Source organism: Eublepharis macularius, chromosome 4 (genome assembly GCF_028583425.1).
Source record: "Eublepharis macularius isolate TG4126 chromosome 4, MPM_Emac_v1.0, whole genome shotgun sequence".
In the NCBI taxonomy this organism is placed as follows: Eukaryota; Metazoa; Chordata; class Lepidosauria; order Squamata; family Eublepharidae; genus Eublepharis; species Eublepharis macularius.
The window spans coordinates 37901878-37922475 of NC_072793.1; the positions used below are offsets into that span (position 1 = coordinate 37901878).

Genomic DNA, 20598 nt, shown 5'->3' on the forward strand with positions numbered 1-20598 from the left:
GGCAATCTGTCATGGAGTCTTTTTAAAGAGCTCTCTAGGTGGGGCCAACATCAGCTGGGAAAGGAAGAACCTTTCTGGTGGTGTTACGGGTGGCAAAAAACATTCATTTTCAAAATTCTCTAAAGCAGAGTTCCATTTTACAGACTGCAAACTTTGCTGAACCATGTAAGTTTTTCCTACAGCTCCCCCAGTTTGGTGTAGTGGTTAAGAGTGCAGGACTCTAATCTGGAGAGCCGGGTTTGATTCCCCACTCCTCCACTTGAAGCCAGCTGGGCGACCTTGGGCTAGTCACGGCTCTCTGGAGCTCTCTCAGCCCCACCCACCTCACAGGGTGTTTTATTTTGGGGATAATAATGACACACTTTTTAAACCGCTCTGGGTGGGCATTAAGTTGTCCTGAAGGGTGGTATATAAATCGGTTGTTGTTGTTGTTTGTTGTTGTTGTTGTTATGGAAGTGCTGTCACATGAACACACCATGGTAAGTCTCCCACTGGTTGCCAGTCTACCACCAGTTGCCTTAGGCTCGCAACTCGATCTCTAAGAGCCAAGCTACAAGTGACGAATGACACTTGAACGGCAAGTGAACAGACTCCTGTGTATTCCTCCCTGTTCACTTGCGCTCCACTTGCACACCACTTGATCACGTAGCGCAAGTGAACAGGGAGGAATATATGAGAGTCTGTTCACTTGCCATTCAAGTGTCATTTGTCACTTGTAGCTTGGCCCTAAGTGTTCTCTCTCAATTTGAAGCAATTTAAAGACCTGTGTACTGAAGCTATTCTACTACAGACACTGATGGATAACATTCACTCTTTCAAAAACATCAATCTACTCACCAGTTAACATGGCCTGATAGGCATTGTCAGAGATGGAGAAGATATGGGGAGGCGCCTCTTGACGCTTTTTGCCCCTGTAGGCAATAACCACTTCAGGGTTGTACACTGGCAGCCACTTGTAGGGATTGACAGTGACACAGAAGAGACCTGAGTAGGTCTGTGAAACAAAAGAACTGGCTTAATTCAGCAGCTGGTTTTCATCACATTTTTACTTGCAGGTATGTATATACATAACTACTCATTTATAGAGGTGGAGAAAGAGGAAGAGCATACATTCTAAGCACTTTCAGACAAATTAAAATTTGGCAAAGAGTTTTTAATTTTGAGAGGACAGAGCTCTTCAAATTTCAGAACATTACTGGCAGAATTTGGATTTTTCCCCAAGTAAAGGTATGTACTCTTTTAAAATCTCAAATATATTTTTAAAAGTTTTTCTGAAGGAAGGGTACAAGATTAACAGAGTATTATGATAATGTTTAAAATGCTTGTTATCTGCCTGCTGCTTGTTTCTTAAGAGCACATGTATATGCAGATTGACAGGGACACAGAAAACGCATGAATATCACCAATGCCATTCTAACTGCTGAGGGGGTAAACTGCATAAAATATCAGAATCAGAAAGAGTTTATTGTGTTAGTAACATGTTACTTTAATTGAGTACTACTAATTGGTTTCTCGCCTTAAAAAAATTAATGGGATCTTGAACTTCACCAGAAAATATTTGTAGAAGCTTAGGTGATTGATTGGTTGGTTGGTTGGTTGGTTGGTTGATTCTCAACATGGACCCATCTGTAGATGCTTAAATTCTGAGGTTAGAGTGATGAACAGACAAAGACAGACCTTTCTACAAACTTGAGAAGTCCTAGATTTTCAGAAAAAAACTGATATCTAAAATAACAGGGGGGTTAACCCCCCAAATAATAAAAGCAGCACCTGTAGTTTTAAGAAATGAATGCCTTCTGACATCTGTGACAACTTTGAGAGTTGCTAAGCAACCACAACAGTACTGGCAGCCTTCAAACTTTGGTTTCTGTCAGGAAAAGGCAGAGGGAAGGGTACTTTCTAGGGTTCCTTTGGTATTCCAGTCTACTCCTTGAATTGAATCCAGGCCCAGCAGCAACCACTGGGCAACTTGCTTCCCTGCAATGTGTATGACACACATACAGGTGCAATGGTGGCTATTGGACAACATGATGCCACACAAGTTGCCTGGGCCCAGCAAAAGCTTCTGCAAAATTTGCACGTCTTGGCTGGGTTTGACAGTGTCAACCCCATAACTTATCTGCTAACACACAACTTTTGCAATGTGGCTAGATTTTCCTAGGGGGAGGCTACTGGGGTGGTGGAAGGAAGGATGAGAGCAAATGTGGTTTAATTGTTCAAGTGTCAGACTAGGATCTGGGAGACCCAGGTTCAAAGACATACTCTGCTATGGAAGCTTGTTTGGTTACTGTCAGCCTACGTTACCTAAGTTGTAAGGATAAAATAGAGAAGAGAATGATGTCAGCTGCTTTGGGTCCCCATTAGGGCGAAAGAAGGGCCATAAATAAACTAAATAAATAACAAATACAGCTGAAAACTGGGGAGGCAGATAAAAGAAAGATTAGTTGGTGAGTGGGAAGGAGAGGAGGAAGCAGGGAAAGGGGGGACAATATGGGACCTGCCAGGAGGAGAGAAAGAAGATATAGCGTGGGGAAGGGAGTTTCCCCACTTGTGTTGCTATAGTGCATATAGCAAGTACTGGGAACAAATTGAACTTTTAATTACTTTAATCAGATATTTCTTCAATGATATGTACCCAAATAGCAGTAATAAATTATTTCTTGAAATGCTATACAATTGCCTATTTATTGGTTTATTTTATAATATTGATATTATCTAACCAGTTCCATTTTTGCTGTTATTACTACTGTCAATGCTAAAAAGTGTAGAAATGCTGAGACCAGAGGCTCTTCTAGGAACATAGAGGCAGAGTAGGTATAGTAAAATAGGCTTCACCCTGACCCTTGCTTGATGGAAGGCAGTGGGAGAAAGAACCCTTTAACCCCACTGTTGCCCTTCCATCCACTGCAGAGACTGTACAACTTCTGCCAGGACTAACAGCAACAAGGTAGTTGTGGACAGAGCATGGTGGTAAGCGATGGTGCAGGGAGTGAGAGAATTTGGAGAGAGGCGACATTAGGTACAGGAAAAGAGATTGGAGCATGGCGTAGTGATACAATGGGATGAAGAATTCTCCATTCTACTCAGTTCATTTAGTATTGTGTAACTATTTGTTAGATTAGATTGATCCGACCTCTGGCCATAGCCTGTGAACCATACGATGCACCGATTCCACACAGAGCTGGCCCCTACCTCGGGCGCTGAACTCTGAAGGAGGCGCCGTACCAGCCCCCCAATGACCAGAGTTCCCTGCAGTGTGCGCGCTCCCGTGCACTCATGCAGGAATTCTCCTCTCTTGGTGCAAGGCATTTCTTCTGGAGTGCAGAAGGGCAGCCCTGTCTTCCTGCTCAGCCAGCACCTGAGGAGCTTTGAGTTCAGCCCCATCAGCGGGGACATTTCTCTCTCTGCCTTCCCCCCCCACACACACACACACCACCATGTATTAAAAGGAATGACAGGGGGATTGCCCATTGGAAATAATAGGAGAGGCTTGAAGGCCCATTGGAGATAATGGGAGCCAGGGATGTCAATCTACTTGCCTGGGCTCGATTGAAATGCATCACAACACAAAAAAAGTTGCAAAGAAAATGTGGAATGGATTTTCCATAAAGGTCTCTGGGACCAGATGGAATACTCTGGGAGTGGAATGACAGCCCCCAGAGTGCAATGATGGTCCCTAGCTGTCGAGTTTGTGCTCCAGGACCAGAAGGACAGGTTTCAGAGTGGAATGACAGTCCTTGGAATAGGCTCAGTGCTCTGGGACTGGAAGGACAGCCCCCAGAGTGCAGTGCAATGACAGCCTCTGGGAGTAGAAGAAGCGTTCTAGGACTGGAATGACAGGCACCAGACTGGAATGACAGACCCTGGGAGGAGCAGCAGTGTTCTGGGACTAGAATGACAACTCCCAGGGTGCAATGACAGCCCCTCAGAGCAGAACATGTGCTCTGCGAAGGAATGACAGGTTGCACAGTGGAATGACAGCCCCTGGTAGTAGAGAAGCATTATTGGGCTCTGGGACTGGAACGACACCCCCTGACATTCCACACCCACAGCCATTCCAGTCCCAGTCCACTGATTCTTCTCCCAGGGACTGTCATTCCACTCTGGGGCCTGTGTTGATAGATCAAGATGGGTAGCCATGTTTGTCTGTAGCAGTAGAAAAAAGCAAGAGTCCAGTAGCACCTATAAGACTAACAAAATTTGCGGTAGGGTATGAGATTTCATGAGCCACAGCTTCACTATTGGACTCTTGCACTTTTTTTTGTGTTGTGATGCATTTCAATGGAGCCCATGCAAGTAAATTAGCATTCCTGGCTCCCATTTTCTCCAATGAGCCTTCAAGCCTCTCCCATTATTTCCAATGGGCAATCCTGTCATTCCTTTTAGTACATCCCTTTCCCCCTCCCCAGCTGGCATCAATTCTTCTTCTTACCTTTTCTCAGGCTTTTTTGGGGGGAGCTGCTTTTGGTGGAAAGAGTGGCTGGTTGTGTGTGCACCACCACAGAGGGAGGAAGTGAGGTGAGACACACACAGTTGCCTTTCAGTCCCTGTGCGACAGGTAGGAGCAAATCACTGTTGTTGGGTTTAAAGTTGTTGTTTTAAATTCTATTACTTTCCTCCCCCCTTCTCCCTTTCATTCTCCCTCCCCCTTGCTATTCTACAATCTCAATGCTGCTCCCCCTTCACTCCAGCAGAGCAGTGCCCCGCACTGCGCCCCCCTCTTTATCACCTTCCTTCTCTCATTCCCTAGTTTACATATATCACCCCACCTTCCCCCTCTCTCCCAATAGTTTATTTCAATATTTATACACCACATGCTTAGCTGTCAGCTGCCATTCACTTCAAACCCAAGGGTGGGGGAGAAGGATGAGCATGGAGGGTAGTTCCCGAAAGGGATCTCTGACAAAGGTGATCAGTATTTTAAGGCTTGGAGAGGGTCGGAGAGAAAGAGAAGGCTTCAGCTCAGTCCCCCTTCCAAACATCTCTCTCCACCAAGCGGGCCCTGTAAGAGAAGCCCTCCTTCTACTGCCAAGAGTCTCTGGGTTCAGAGAGAGGTGGAAGAAAGAGAGAGGGAAACTTTTTTACACACACACACACACAAAAGGAGGTGTGCTGAAAACTTCAATGCAAGTTGCTGTTTCTGCTCACAAAATAGATTTTTGGCTCACAATAAGAAAAACAAAGATTGCTGTTATTCTCACACTTATTAAAAAATTAAAATTTAAAATTTAAATTAAGAAATAAAAATTAAATTTAAAATGTAAAAAGTTCCAAGTTTTGTGCTTTTCATTTTTCCTACATTTCTTCTGTTTTTTAAAATTGGTTAGCTGGGGGTGGCACAAGTAGGTATCTCGCCTCAGGCGCCAGAAACCCTGGCACTGGCCCTGATTCCACACATACAAAAGGTCCGTGGGAGAAAAAGATGTAGCGCTGTCCAAACCTGCATCCATCCCAAAAATAGCTCCAAGTTGCAACAGACTTGTCAGAAGTGAATCTTTAATCTTTGGGTGGGGCATCATCAAGTTGCAACCCAGATGCTTGGAAAAAATTGGAGAGCGATTGTGTAGATTCCCAACCAGTGGCTTTTGGGTTCAATAAGTACATAATAGTTGGTAGATCCAGGTAGCCACTATATGCAACCTACCCTCAGTTTCTTCCAGGGTTTTATGAGACAACTTCCTAAGGGCCTCAGTCTGTCTTTCCCATGAACATCAATTTACATGAGGTCATGACATGAGGCAGCTTCATATCTTCATGTCCTAGTCCCTATAAAGCAGCAGGATGAAGCCTCTTATTTTACAGGATTTCTTTATTATAAGCTGAACATTAATGTGTAAAAGCACAGCTTCTGTAATGGCAGAAGAATATTATTTCAACTTTAACCATAAGGACAAGAGCCTTAGTGATATTATACTATTCTTTCATCCTGGTTCCAACTCAATGGATAGTTATGTACTAGTGCCCTACAGTAATTTTCACACCTTCTCAGCTATGCTTCACCAAACTAACAATCATAGTGGGGACTCATAGTGTCTGGAGAATATGCTTAGAATTGCTCTACCTCCTCATTATTGTGCTCATACAAGGGAGCATCCAAAAAAGTCTAAGCACATCATAGGTAGACAGAAGTTTATTACAGTCATCAACCACAAAAATAAAGCATACTAATGTAAGAATATTTACAAGAAAGTATTACCTAAAAAATAGTCAATAGTTTCACCGAATTAGCACTAAGCCACAGTAGACTGGTGACTGCACAGAATCTGGCAACTCCCTCTGTGGCTCCAGACAAGATCCACTAGAAGAAGGGATCTAAAGAGTTTGGGGTTTTTTTGGAGTGATAAATTCGTATCTGAGATTGATATAAATGGAACAACGCAACAAAACATGCCCAATCATTTCAATTCCCCTGCTTGCACATATGTTCATAGAGCGGCACATAGTGTTCCTTCTAAAAGGGCCGATGGAAGAACTCTGAAGTGGGCCAAAGTAAAAGCATAGCTGTATTTGGGAATCAATAAATTAACCAAACAGCTTGATGACACAGATTTCTTGTTCCTAAAAAGATGGTGTTGAAGTTCAGTGTTCAAAATCCTTTGTTTTATTTCAGATTTAGCAGGTGCCTCATCGAATCTCTGGCTTCATCATGATTTATCTGTCTAATATATATGCTGATCTTTTCATCTCAAGCATACTTATAGAGTTCCAAGTAACTCTTTGCTGTAAAGTCTATTGCATCTAATTTTTGTGTGGCAGCCTCTGCCTTCAAATCTGCTGCTTTAATTTGTTCAATCATATCCTGTGTTGCCTGTTTATTTTCAACAAGCTGGGACTGAAAGTCATTCATTTTACCCTTCAGCTCCATGACTTCTGTGTTCAAGTTCTTAATTTGGTCCACCACTTGACCTAAAGTATTTATCTATACAGCTTTGCATATTGTCTTTCAGGTGACATTGAGAGATCTCTGTCTTTTGGTGCTACACCTCTGAAGATGCCAGTCACAGCTGCTGGCAAAATGTCAGGAACTACAATGCCAAGACCATGGCAATACAGCCCGGAAAATCCACAACAACCAATGTTCTCCGGCCCTGAAAGCCTTTGACAATATGTCTTTCAGATTTATTTGTATTGGAAACAGAGCATGTTTTGCTTATGCTGAGGACATGAGTAGCAGGGTACACAAAAAGCCTCAGATTTTAACTCTCAGACAATGCACAGCCCACAGATGTCCAAAGACAACTTTTCATGGTTCTGGCACTTAGACTTATCTAGAAGTTCAAAACTGCTTTAGTGAAAGGCAAAAAAATCCATGGATTGTACTCACGTAGATCATCCAGGCTGCATAACGCTCTTTGAGGTTATACAGGACAGCAGGTTCATGGAGATGGGTCATCATGGCCATGTCCTCAATTTTGTCATATTTGGGAGGGTTCATAGGAAAAACTTGGTCATCCTTTACAGTCACACTCTGATGAGAAAGCAAAATACCAGTTTATATCAATTTATATCAATACCAGTTTATATCAATTTTGACAATTCATTCTGCATCTTTTACTCACTTCTCCTTTTTCCGTCTTGACCGTGACTTTTCCTCCTTCCCTGCTCTGGACAGTGCCCTTTGTGTAGGAGATCTTAGGATCCACCACAAACACTGAGGACTTAGCATCAAAGGGCTTATTCTGTGCCTCAATTCTCTCCTTTTCTGATTTGCGGAGAAAAGTTGCGGCTGGGCCGAAGATCGCCATCTCCGCGTCTGAAGACATGGTTGCTGTTTAGAGGCGATACCTCAGCAACAAACACTAATGACAAAAAAAAAACTCCATCAGGTTTTTGTGTTGGTAGAAGCCCTCCTATGATACTGATTCAGTTTTCTTCAGTAACTTCCCATCAGATCTATACAATAATTTATGAGTGCAGAGGATCTGTATGAGTTTCACGCACTTCTGATTTGCATATACAAATTATCCTTCCACTTAAATAAATGGGGGAGGCTATGCATGCAAGAGATTAATTTGCACATATGAATGCATGGGCGTAAATGTGATGCATGTCTGCTTCTTTCACAGGGAATAATATTTTCATTTGCTAAATATTCTCTGTGAAAGAAACATTTGCCATTTCTCAAAGAATCTTGAAAATCTTTTCCATTCATTGAGAATGGCATGATAATTCACTTTTAGGACATATCTAATTGTTTTCTCTTCCATCTGCAGAACTCAAGATCTTCTCATATCATTGGCATCAACAGCATTGGCCAAATATAAATAATATATGAAGAATCCTGTAGCATACTAAGAATCCTCAAGGGGAATAATGTAGATTGATTCTATTTTTAATAAAAGAATGCAATGGACCAGAGAAAGAAAAGAATGGGTAGTACTATGGAAGACACAAAAATTCAGGGAAACCTCACTTCAGATATATCAGTCCATCCTCCAGTCCCTCTGTCTGTTTTAAGCGTTTTTAAATTCTGTTTTGATATTTAACCATATGTAAATTATTCTGATAGGACATGAATAAAGGAGTAGCGGAATATTTCTAATTTGAAATTCCATGTTTAAATTTTGTTCTTTCAGATTCACCAAGATAAATCAAAATTTAATTTCAATTATTAATTCTATAGGTGTCAAAATTCTGATTTCCAAATTATATTTTTTAATATTTAGCTTGTGATGAGTCAAAAACATATTTCAAATATACATTTCCAAGGGTATTTAGTATTTGGTTATACCATGGGAATTAGTATATTTGTATCTTACCTCAACTTGCACAAGTGGGATCGTATGCCAGATTGACTAACACTGTAAAATATTTTTTAACGGTGAAACTAAATTTTATTGCAGCGAAAGTCCTCCAAAGAAAAAAATATAGAAAGGAAATGGATGGAAGCATTCAAGCACAGCGCTGGACATCCATATAATAAATGAATTCCAGAAATAGCGGGACTGCCCTGGGTGATGCAGCCTTCCTGGCCTCTGACCCTGCTACAAGTATTTCTCTTTTTCTCCAATTGACTTACCTTGTGGCTGCAGCCAAAGAGAAGGCAGATCAAAGGCAAGGCAGATTTCAGAAACTCTTTTATAAGGTCTGTCAGCAGAGCTAACAGCCACTCCTCCGCCACAGGTCAAATATTTCTGGCAAAGTATTGTTTGGCAAAGTTGACTGCAAGCATCATTCTTACTCATATTATCCAGGGATATATTTAGAATAGAAATATTCGAGTCACTGCATTCCTACAAGTGCCTGTCTGATTTCTAAATATATTTTATAGACCTTGTAGACTTTTTACAGTTTTCAATAAAATTATTCAAATGTGAGTGACTATTCATAGGCCCATAATAAAACAAAACAAACCATTTCAAAGTTCGTTTTTATTAAACCATTTTCCTTATGCACATTAAACAACGGAAAGAAAAGAAGAAATTGTTATATTCTCCTTCCCATTGTCCAGAAAAAAACTGGATTTAAAGAAAAACATCAGAAAATTCTCTGCAACATTTTGCTATGTCAAAGACCTCATTTCCATTAAAAAATTTATGTGATGAAATTGTGTAAACCAGTCTACTATTATGAGACAGGGTCTGGTAAAGAGCCATGAAGACGGGTACTTAAGCAACAGGAGACTTAGTTGGCATCCCTTCTATGATTACTACTTGGATAACTACTATACTCATAAAGCCTTTAGACCATGTTTAGAATTTTAGTTATAAAGAGTATGTGCTCTGCAATAGAATCCAGATGAAGATCTTGAGAAGGAATGGACTAGTCCTTTGCAACAGCAAGCCAAATACACTTGAGAAAGAGGCACTGAGGTGATGAGAAAATGAATGAGCTTTGAGTCAGGAACAAGGGTCTATGGCTCTCATTTGCTATGGGAGGTATTCCATCTATTTTAACAAGTCCTTCTTTGCAGATCAAGTTCCCCCATGCACTTCTCCTTCCTCCCACCCTCCCCAGACACAAGACTGTCAAAACTCCAGTTAGCCTTTCCTAGCCATCTCAGAACCTATTTAGTCTCTTTCCCTTCCACCATTATAAAGTCACTGCCCGTCCACTTCCAGTCAGATTCTGTTATTGTAGAAAGTCTGGAAAACTATCATATCTCCACTCGTTGAGGTGGATTGAGTGGAGGACTTTTGCTAATTCCCCAATTTTTCTGCCAACTTCCAGCTCCCCTTCATGTTGTACGAGCAACATTTGGGGGCATTTGGGGCTGCAGTGGGACGGGGAAGATGAGAAAGTTGTATTCCTCTGGTGGTAATTCCTTCCATCAGCAGAAACTTCCAGGGAATTCAAATGTCTGTTCAGGTACCCCAGTAACAGCTTAACTGTTAAATCTTGAGTGGTATACTAGCGGTTACCACGATAGGTATCACACATGGATTTCATCCCATTCTACCATTATCTTAGCTCAATGTGACAGTACACATCAGACCCAATTGATCATTTGGAAAAAAAAAATCCCAGAGCAGCTGAGATGTGCATAATTTAACAAATAACCTGAGGTAGAATGTGTCACAGACAGATAATTGCTTCAAGGTAGTTTTCTACTTTACTCACTGAAGTACTCACTTCTTTTCAGGGTTTAAGTATAATTTAAGTATATTGTGCTTGTTCGGAGTCTATGTGCATGTGGAATCTAGTTTCCTTTCTTTTGCTTTGATCTACTTTAAATTAGAATCCAGAATTATTAGACAGTAGAATTAGGTAGGAAGTGCCAAGATACAATTTAGACAAAAGGGGAAACTGTATGTTATATAATACAAGGGGTGGCCACAAGGAAGGCTTATTCAGATGTCCTCCTAATCTCTCCATGTTGTGGCACATATAAACGTGGCAATAGACAGCTGGATCAAGCCCTATATCCAGGACTCAGGAAGTATAGAGGATAATTTAAGGCTTCTTTTAGCAGGGGTGGATTTTAGTACTACTTTAGCAGTAACCAAGTTTCTCTCCCAATCGGTTAAGGAAAAAACTTATTAAATTTTTAAATTTTAATACTAAACAGATTACATATTAAAAACTTTGCCTTTTAATTCTAATTCTAGTGTGGCACTGCTCAGAGCCGAATAGGCTGCATGAGCAGTATCATTAAAGTAAGTATGTTGTGGCACAATGATCTTGTGCAGCCCATTTCACAGCAGCTAGTGATAGGGACAGAAACACATAGCATCATGCTAATACAATACAGGGCAAGTGTAGCTATGCATGATGGAGAAATTCACGTTTAGCTTTTGATTTTGTCAGCAGACTTGTGTCTTCTATCACATGTGGTTCCACCAAAATATAAACACTGTACAGGGAAAATTAAAAGCCAAATGAATAGATGATAATGTTGGCTCTAGTACTACAGAAAAGATGTTCATGGTTACCATTGGACATGGACTGAACACAGCATATTTTTATGATGCTGTTACAAAGTAAATGACCATGGAGTTCAAGGAAACATTAACATCCTGCATGTCAGCATTACTGGATGACCCTCAGTGTGAATACTGTATTCATTTTTCATGTGCAAAAAAATTGGAGAGGATTCAGAAGACAGTAGGAAAGGCAAGTGAGTATTTAGAAACAAGATCTGTGTGGAAAGAGTAAAGGTCTTTTATATGTGTGTCCTCAAGAATAAAAACAACAATTTTCAATTACCTTAAAAATCATTAAAACAAAATCAGTTGAAGATGGAAATCAATTGCCCATCAAAAACAGGACAACAGGTAATATACTTAATTTGTAGAAGAAAAGATTCATAGGAAATACTGCTCAAGTATTTCTCAAGCATAAATTAATTAAGCAATAGAATGACCAATAGTTGCTGTAAGCCACCTTTTACCATCAATTTTTAAAAAGAAGTTCAGTGAATCACTGTACAGCTTTAGCTATACAGCTTTAGTGGGCTGCCTGCTCCCGAGAAGCTGCTCTGGAGAAAGCAGCCGTGTTGGTGAACCTTCAGCCGCAGCGACAGTGGAAGGATCTGCTGCAGATTCTTCCGCTGTCGCTGCGGCTGAAGCTTCACCGACGTGGCCGCTTTCTCCCCGGGAGCTCCCCGGGAGCAGGCAGCCTGCAGGACACACTGGGAGAAAGTAGCAGCTGCCTGCCCCCAAATGAAGCCCTCTTGCGGCTCTTCAGGCAGAGATTCTAACAGAGAGGGGAAGGACCACTTGGACTTCACTTCCCAGGTAGCCTTGCGAGAAAAATCTAGTGTTCTCCCCATGAAGAAAGTCACTTGTAGCTTTGCTCATAGTTAGTTAACTTCTTAAAGGTGAGGGCACACTGACACAGCATATTTTCAAGGCCATGTGTTATCCAGTCATTCTTTTTACAGTAATCAAAATACAACCAGGGACCACAGTCCTAAGAGACCTGACAGAGTCAAACTAATGCCAGTACGATTTTTGATTTATAATCTTATCATATTTTTTTTTAGGATTTTCAACTATAAAGTGCAAGGTGCAAAAAGTGCAATCTTATCTATCAACTCTTTGTAATCATACAATAAATCACCTCAAGTAACACACTTTCATTCAACCAATGCTTCCGAATTCAGGTAAGTAATACAGTTCATATCCAAGACAGTCCTCCTTTGGTGAAATTCTTTATCTTATTTTCTTATGTAGGCAGACGGCCATCAGTGGACCACAAAGGCTGCATCCAACAGGGAGCAAAGATCCGGGAGAGTTGGCAACAGGTGCGCTAGCAACTAAGAGCAGAACCACAAGTGGCAAAAGGCACAGATTGGACACTTGTCTGCTTCCCTCAAGTTTTGATGGGAAATGTAGGCGTCCTGGTCTTGCAGCTTCGCTCTCTGACTGCTGTCCAATGGACTTTTCAACTGTCACTTGTCCAACATTCCACCAAGCTGCCTACATTTCCCATCAAAACTTGAGGGAAGCAGACAAGTGTCCAATCTGTGCCTTTTGTCACTTGTGGTTCTGCTCCCGTTTTGCAATGCTTCTTCATAAGCCACATTTAAAGAGTATCTCTATACAAAATCATTTCATTCTTTGCATTGGTGATAATTCTAGTATATTCTCTGCAGATGCAGCCTTTGTTCTCCACCGACAGCTGACTGCCTACATAAGAAAATATGATAAAGAATTTCACCAAAAAAGGACTCTCTTTTCTTCTTATTATTCTAGAAGTGGGCTTAGAAGGGTACAACTCAGCTTAGAATGGCATTGCTTGTCTCATACTTGAAATAATACTGATTCACTTTCCTATACAAGTTATATTTCACTGTAGGAGAAATGTGTGTGAATCATGAAGATCTTAGAACAGTGACTGTGATCTCTGTACTTGTTTTCTTTTTATTACTAGATTACTACTAGATCCCTTAAAGGATGCTGAACGTAGAGCTGATACCTTCAGGACTCTATTAGGACATGAATACTAAATATATTACTGAGGATTATTTGTTGAGATGAGTCAGATAATATATACTCCCTTTGACTTGAGTTCTAATGTAAACAGCAATGTAAAGAAGAAACTACCCAAATGCATCTGTTGATTTCATGGCTGCTTATATTTGCACTTGACATTTTATAATTATCAGTGATGTGGTGGGCGTGTAATTCTTATTTAGAATACACTCATGTTTCTGCCTCCTGAACTTTTGTGTCCTTGGCAACTGCATGGCTCATTAGAGATCAGCCAGAGGCCAAGCTGTGTCCTGACTCCTGAGACACCATGGCTACAATCCAGCAACACAGTTAAGTGTGCTTAAGCCCAACTGATTTAAAACTGCTTAACATTTTTCATTTTCTCAGCCTTCTTGAAAATATCCCACATTTTGGGGTCCTCAGTTCTTCTTGGTAGATTTTTTATTGAGTTCCAACACAGTGGAAAACAGAGACAGAGAATGCTGATTAAAGTACCCCGTGAAACTGCATTCTCTCCGCTCATAATGCAAGTTCTTGCCTAACAGTATGTCTTGCATATACTTCATGAACTATTAAAACTATAGAAGTGAATAGAATAGAGGTGGATCAGCATGTCTGGATACTAGGAGGCATTATTTTTCCTTTTCTACTATAATAAATAACAACAACAACAACATTCGATTTATATACCACCCTTCAGGATGACTTAACACCCACTCAGAGCAGTTTACAAAGTATGTTATTATTATTCCCATAACAAAACACCCTGTGAAGTGGGTGGAGCTGAGAGAGCTAAAAGCTAGAACCAGACTGTGTAAATGTATGATGCTTCTATTTGTTTGAGCTAGAAGCTTCTCTCTGACTCCTTCCTTCTTTTTCTGTGCCTTCTCTCTCTTTCCATACATATACACAGATACACATGGATGGACGGATGGACGGATAGATGGATACATATTACGTAACAAAAGACAGTGTTGTCATGCAGATGAGTTAGGGCAGAGTTAAAATTATCTCCCAGAAATGCACTAATTCTATCAAGCTTCTAGAACTACAAAGTTAAAAAGAAAAGCCACACCAATTTTTTAGTATGCAAAGTTCTCTACCATCTTTATTTTCTAAGACTGGGGGGAAATTAACAATAAATACAAGGAGTGATAAAGAGCTTCACATTTTGCGCATCTCTTCAATCACTCTGCAACTTCTAGTTGAGGTTATTCTTCGCTTACAACAACTTTCTTATGTACTTCTCGGCTCTTCACCCGCAGTTTGTTCACCTGGGACTCTGCAATGTCAGCCCGCTCTTCAGCCTCTTCCAGCTCATGCTGAATCTTGCGGAACTTAGAAATATTCACATTGGATTGTTCCTCCTGGGAGCAAAAAGAGATGGATGTAAGACCTAAGACTTAGAGCGGGACCACAAGTGACGCCTGACACAGGTTGGACACTTGTCAGCTTCCCTCAAGTTTTGATGGGAAATGTAGGCAGCTTGGCGGAATGTTGGACAAGTGACAGTTGAAAAGTCCATTGGACAGCAATCGGAGAGTCAAGCTGCAAGACCAGGATGCCTACATTTCCCATCAAAACTTGAGGGAAGCTGACTAGTGTCCAACCTGTGTCAGGCGTCACTTGTGGTCCCGCTCTGAGTCCTTTCTGCTTGTCACTTAGCAGAATTGAATTCTCAGCAATGTGAACACGAAGTTCATAATCATAATCACTGCAAATTATTTCAAAGTGTTGAAAAACATTCTAAAAGCTCGAAATATAAAACAAGGAATGAATTCTTCAACACTGAAGCAAATTGTACGACCCTTATTAATGAAGAGTTCCATTTGGCCCCCCAGGTAAATGCAGGAGAACAACAGTAGTATGCATATATTTACAGGCAATGATGTAAATTTCAAGATTCATATGTATTTTGAACAGAGTATGGTTCAAATTAACTTCATTATTTAGTTCGCTTGTTTTGTTAGCACAACGCACATATTAGTAGGTGCACTGCATAGAAGTGTTCCACATAATACTTACAGCCTCCTCAGCTTGTCTCTTGTATGCTTTCACTTTGAGCTGAAGTTTATCCACCAGATCCTGAAGCCTCAGAACATTCTTCCGGTCCTCCTCAGACTAAAAAATACAGAAGGGGAGATCTGAGAGAATGTGCAAAATACCAAATTCCACTGTTTCCTCCTCATATCTGTATTCTCCTGAAAGCCTTTGAAATATTACTTTCTTACCTGATAGGTCAGTTCCTTGACACGCCTCTCATACTTTCGTACACCTTTGATAGCTTCAGCACTGCGCTTCTGTTCATTCTCAAATTCAGATTCCAGTTCACGCACCTGAAATACAAAAATGAATTTTTTTTGCAGTTTGCGTGGTGACATGTCACTAGTAAGACATCCACTAAACTGTGGGAATATATATGGATATGTGGCCATAAAGATGAGCCATAGGGGATGGATGGATGAATAAATGCCAATCATAATTTCTTTTTCCAGCCCCCACCTCCTCTCTTTCTTACTCACATGGGACCATTACCTTCACCCACTACTTTATCTATATACTTATCTCCTTTCCTTCTTTTCAGTCCTACTTGTATATAGTTCATCTATGTGCACATGCTAGCAAGATGTCTTCCTTAACACAACCAAGCTATTGTGGCATACTGTTTAGAGTGTTAGGGTTAGGAAGACATGACTTCAAACTCCCACCCAGCCATAAAGCCCACTGGATGACCCTTGGGCCAGTTGTTCATGTTCAGTCTCAGGCTATCCTTCTTTACAGAGTTGTGAAGAAGGGGGAAACAGTGGTTTAGAAACAGAAGATAGGCAGACAAGATCATTAAGGTGTGGAAATTATTGCACAAAAATCAAATGAATGGCGATTGCTCATATATGAGCTATACTCACTCTAGCCTCCAGTTTTTGGATCTGTTTCTTTCCTCCTTTTAGTGCCAGCTGCTCTGCCTCGTCTAGACGGTGCTGCAGGTCCTTCACGGTCTGCTCAAGGTTCTTCTTCATCCTCTCCAGATGGGCACTGGTGTCTTGCTCCTTCTTCAGCTCCTCCGCCATCATGGCTGCCTAAGAATAAAAAAGAACCATTTGGATCCAGAAAACCATTTGTGCCATGTTTATATTTCCATATTTATATTTCCAGATATTTCCAGCTCACATCAGTGATGGCCTTCTTAGCCTTCTCTTCTGCGTTGCGTGCTTCCTGAATTGTCTCTTCCACTTCACTCTGGATTTGAGCAATGTCTGTTTCCAGCTTCTTCTTCGTGTTGATCAAACTGGTGTTCTGTTTAAAAATAATAAAACTGAGAAATTGGTATTAGCCTCCCCACGTGCCAAGTCTTCAGAACCATTCTTCCCTGGGGGTGGGGATGGTCTGTCTCTGGTAATTTGACAAGCAATGAGGCCAGCAGTGTAGACTGTGGTAATTCCCCCAGCACCTGAGCTGAAATCTTCAAAGAAAATTGGTCACATTATGGCATCTAACACTGGCATTCCGATCATCAGAACTTTTTGCTGGGGCCAGCTTCATTGGTATGATTGCAATTTTTATTGACTTGATAAGTGAAAAATACTTGACCAAGTCACAAACCCTCTTTCAGTAACATAAATAAAAGGTATCCAATTATATTTCCAAAAGAACTGGACATATCATGTACGTCAATAATTATTGGGCAGGATGGGTTACATGCAATGACCATTTCAGTATCATAGAAATATCTATTGTTCTGTCATTTGTGTGCTTTAGGTGTTTAATAATCATATGGAAAGCTTGAAGCTGACCTGTGTGTGGAGGAGCTGCACGCGCTCACTGGCGTCCAGGAGCTCCTGTTCTGCCACTTTCCTTCCCCTTTCTGTCTGTTCCAGAGCTGCCCGGAGCTCCTCAATCTCAGCCTGCATCAGGTTAGCCCTGCGCTCAACCATGGCCACCTGCTCCTTCAGGTCTTCCTGGCTCCTCAAAGCATCGTCCAAATGCAGTTGTGTGTCCTGCCAAACAAAGTTGTTGTGAGGCACAAAATCCTTGTCATTGTTACAGTATCAACATTTCTCTGCCGATAGCCTGAGGTGTGTTTACCTTGAGCAGCCCTTGGGTGTTTCTGAGATTCTTTTGTGACTCAGCTGCCAGGCGATTGGCATGGCTCAGCTGGATTTCCATTTCATTCAGATCTCCCTCCATCTTCTTCTTAAGACGCAGGGCATCATTCCGGCTCCTGATCTCCGCATCCAGTGTGCTTTGCATGGACTCTACCACTCTCAGGTGATTCCTCTTCAGCTGATCAATTTCCTCGTCCTTCTCTGCAATTCTCCTGTCAATATCAGACTTCACCTGGTTGAGCTCCAGTTGGATCCGGAGGATTTTGCCTTCTTCATGTTCCAGTGAGGCCTTAACAAGTTTTTTTTAAAAAATTGTGTATTATTTAGTTAACAGGTCAACAGTAAAGTGATTATACTAAATATATATCAACATTAGAGCACCACTGAGAACCTAACACTTAACACATTTTGTCTACAGAATTATTCCCTAAAATAATGAAGTATAATCGCTTATATACCTCAGCTTCCTCTAAAGCAGTTTGGAGATCTGTTTTCTCTTGCTCAATCTGTTTCTTCACTTTCTCCAATTCATGGATAGCCTTCCCTCCCTCAGCAACTTGTTCCGTCAGGTCAGAAATCTCCTCTGTTAGCATGCATGAGAAATGTCAGATAAAAAACAGATATGAATACTCCTCCATTGAGATATATGCAACACACAGAAAGAACAGTCCGCCAATCATTAAACTCAATGAACGTTTTGCCAGTGATTTTAAGAGGAAGTGAGGGTAGTAGCCAAAAATAGCCCAAGAGAAAAATGATTGTAAATAAAAGAAACAGAAGCCTTCTATTACAAATCAACATATCTGGCTGTTAAAGCCTTTGTAAAAAAAATTATGGACTTACGTTGCAAGTTTTTGTTCTCACGCTTCAATGTTTCCAGCTGATCCAAGGACTCCTCATAAGCATTCTTCATCTTGAAGAGCTCCGTGCTCAGTGATCGAGACTCCTTCTGAGAAGCTTCCAGTTCAGACTGTGTTTCTTCATATTTTTGTTTCCAGTCTGACAGAATCTGTGAAATATCAACACAGTAATATAAGAACTAGAGGATGCTTTCTTGGAAATATGTACACTTCTATGACTTGGCTAGAAATACCTTACGACCAGAAATGATTAATGAGTTTTCTGGACTAGAGGCTTTTGTAAAATATGCTCAGATGTATTGTCGAAGGTTTTCATGGCTGGAGAACTATGGTTGTTGTGGATTTTCCAGGCTGTATCGCCATGCTCTTGACATTGTAGTTCCTGATGTTTCACCAGCAGCTGTGACTGGCATCTTCAGAGGTGTAGCACCGAAAGACAGAGATCTCTCAGTGTCAAACTGAGACACTAGTTTGACACTGAGAGATCTCTGTCTTTCGGTGCTACACCTCTGAAGATGCCAGTCACAGCTGCTGGCGAAACGTCAGGAACAATGCCAAGACCACGGCGATACAGCCCAGAAAATCCACAACAACTATGCTCAGATGTGGCCAAAACTACCTTATCAAAGTTCCTCTGCTTCTTATCTAGAGCTGCGCAGGCTGCATTGGACCTTTCCACGTCAATCATCAGGTCCTCCACTTCATTCTGCAGTCTCTGCTTTGTCTTCTCAAGAGAAGCACATTTGGAATTCACAGCCTCCACATGTTCTTCAGCATCTTGCAGGCGCTGGGCAAGCTTTTTTCTAATGAAATATAAAGCAGTACTCATTAAGGGTAAAATATTAAATTCAGCTGTAAGTAGTTGTTAGTGGGGCATTAGAGCATTCCACCTTAGAAACACGGCTACAGAAAAAGCCATTCACCAGCGAAGGTGCTGACACCCAGGCCTGAGCACAGATAGAAGAATGTAACTAATAAACAGATTTGTATGAAAGTAGACAGTCTTTCTAGTACCCTGGTCCCAGAACATTTAGTGCTTTAAAGGTAAGAACTAGCACTCTGATTTGTGTCTGGATGAAACTTAGAAGTGAGCTGAGTTGTTTGAAATGTGGACAGGTGTGCTCTCTCTAATTTAAGCCATTCTGCAATGTTGCTGCAGCATTTTGAACCGACGGAAGTTTTGGATAGTCTTTAGAGACAACCCGCACATAAAATGCAATACAGCAATCTAACATGAATGTGATTAGTGTGTAGATAACTGGCCAGATCTCCCTTTCTGTAATCACGGAATGTTTAGTGTCCCCAGTCTTCAAACCACTCCTTTAGGGAAAGTACAATCCCACCCAGAACAGGCTGACTCCTCCGTCTCTGACAGAGATGACCAACAGCACCTCCGTCTTTTCAGGTCTGAGTGTCTTTTTATCTGCCCACGTCAAGTGTATTAAGGCTTTCAGACTGAAATAGGTCTAGATAATCTGTCTCGTTCACGAACGGCTGGATTGGCATGGCCACCCAGTTCAAACTCAGTTCTATGGCTATGATTGAAGCCCACAGAAATTTACAGGGCTTTTTTTCAGCAAGAATGCGGTGGAACGGAGTTCTGGAACCTCTTGAAAATGGTCACATGGCTGGTGGCCCTGCCCCCTGATCTCCAGACAGAGGGGAGTTTAGAGGGCAATCTCAACTCCCCTCTGTCTGGAGATCAGGGGGCAGGGCCACCAGCCATGTGACCATTTTCTCCGAGGGCAACCCACTGAGTTCCACCACCTCTTTTCCCAGAAAAAAAGCCCTGGAAATTTGTATAAATATACAACACTCTCTCCTGATCAAATTAAGCCCAGATCAAGCAATACAAATGGCTGCATTTGTTACTCCCCCAATACACATTTGTTACTCCACATTTGTTACTCCCCCAATAAAGCACATCATTGGCCACACTGCTTCTACATACTTGGCCTCTTCTAGTTCCTCTGTACGCTGAATAGCATCAGTTTCATATTTAGTTCTCCACTGAGCAACTTCACTGTTGGCCTTGGACAGGGCACGCTGGAGCTCAGACTTCGCTTCCTGTTCTTCTTCATATTGTTCCCGGAGTAAGTCACAGTCATGGCGAGCAGATTGCAGACCATGGGCCAGTGCATTCTTAGCCTACAGAATTAACATAGTATTGTTTGAGGAGGCAAATATTCACCCAAAACTGTCCATCTGTAAAATTAGTAAAAGATGTTAGCACAGAGAGTATGAGATGGAGAAAGTATT

General features: G+C 41.4%; 2 protein-coding genes across 2 annotated transcripts in view; both read right to left on the reverse strand.

Annotated features, from left to right (window-relative positions):
• The window catches only part of LOC129328112 (myosin-4), a 31920-nt gene extending 22872 nt beyond the window's left edge, over nt 1–9048 (reverse strand). Inside the window, exons 1-4 of the mRNA XM_054976889.1 lie at nt 9020–9048; nt 7560–7799; nt 7325–7468; nt 838–994 (exon numbers count right to left, since the gene is read on the reverse strand). Coding sequence (XP_054832864.1) covers nt 838–994; nt 7325–7468; nt 7560–7763 — 505 coding nt within the window. The 5' untranslated portion in view covers nt 7764–7799; nt 9020–9048. The remainder of the gene's footprint in view (nt 1–837; nt 995–7324; nt 7469–7559; nt 7800–9019) is intronic.
• A 5272-nt stretch (nt 9049–14320) lies between these two features.
• The window catches only part of LOC129328110 (myosin-1B-like), a 29056-nt gene continuing 22778 nt past the window's right edge, over nt 14321–20598 (reverse strand). The window contains exons 29-39 of the mRNA XM_054976888.1: nt 20291–20487; nt 18959–19142; nt 18323–18488; nt 17938–18062; nt 17460–17768; nt 17168–17371; nt 16545–16670; nt 16283–16453; nt 15608–15712; nt 15402–15497; nt 14321–14743 (exon numbers count right to left, since the gene is read on the reverse strand). Coding sequence (XP_054832863.1) covers nt 14588–14743; nt 15402–15497; nt 15608–15712; nt 16283–16453; nt 16545–16670; nt 17168–17371; nt 17460–17768; nt 17938–18062; nt 18323–18488; nt 18959–19142; nt 20291–20487 — 1839 coding nt within the window. The 3' untranslated portion in view covers nt 14321–14587. The remainder of the gene's footprint in view (nt 14744–15401; nt 15498–15607; nt 15713–16282; nt 16454–16544; nt 16671–17167; nt 17372–17459; nt 17769–17937; nt 18063–18322; nt 18489–18958; nt 19143–20290; nt 20488–20598) is intronic.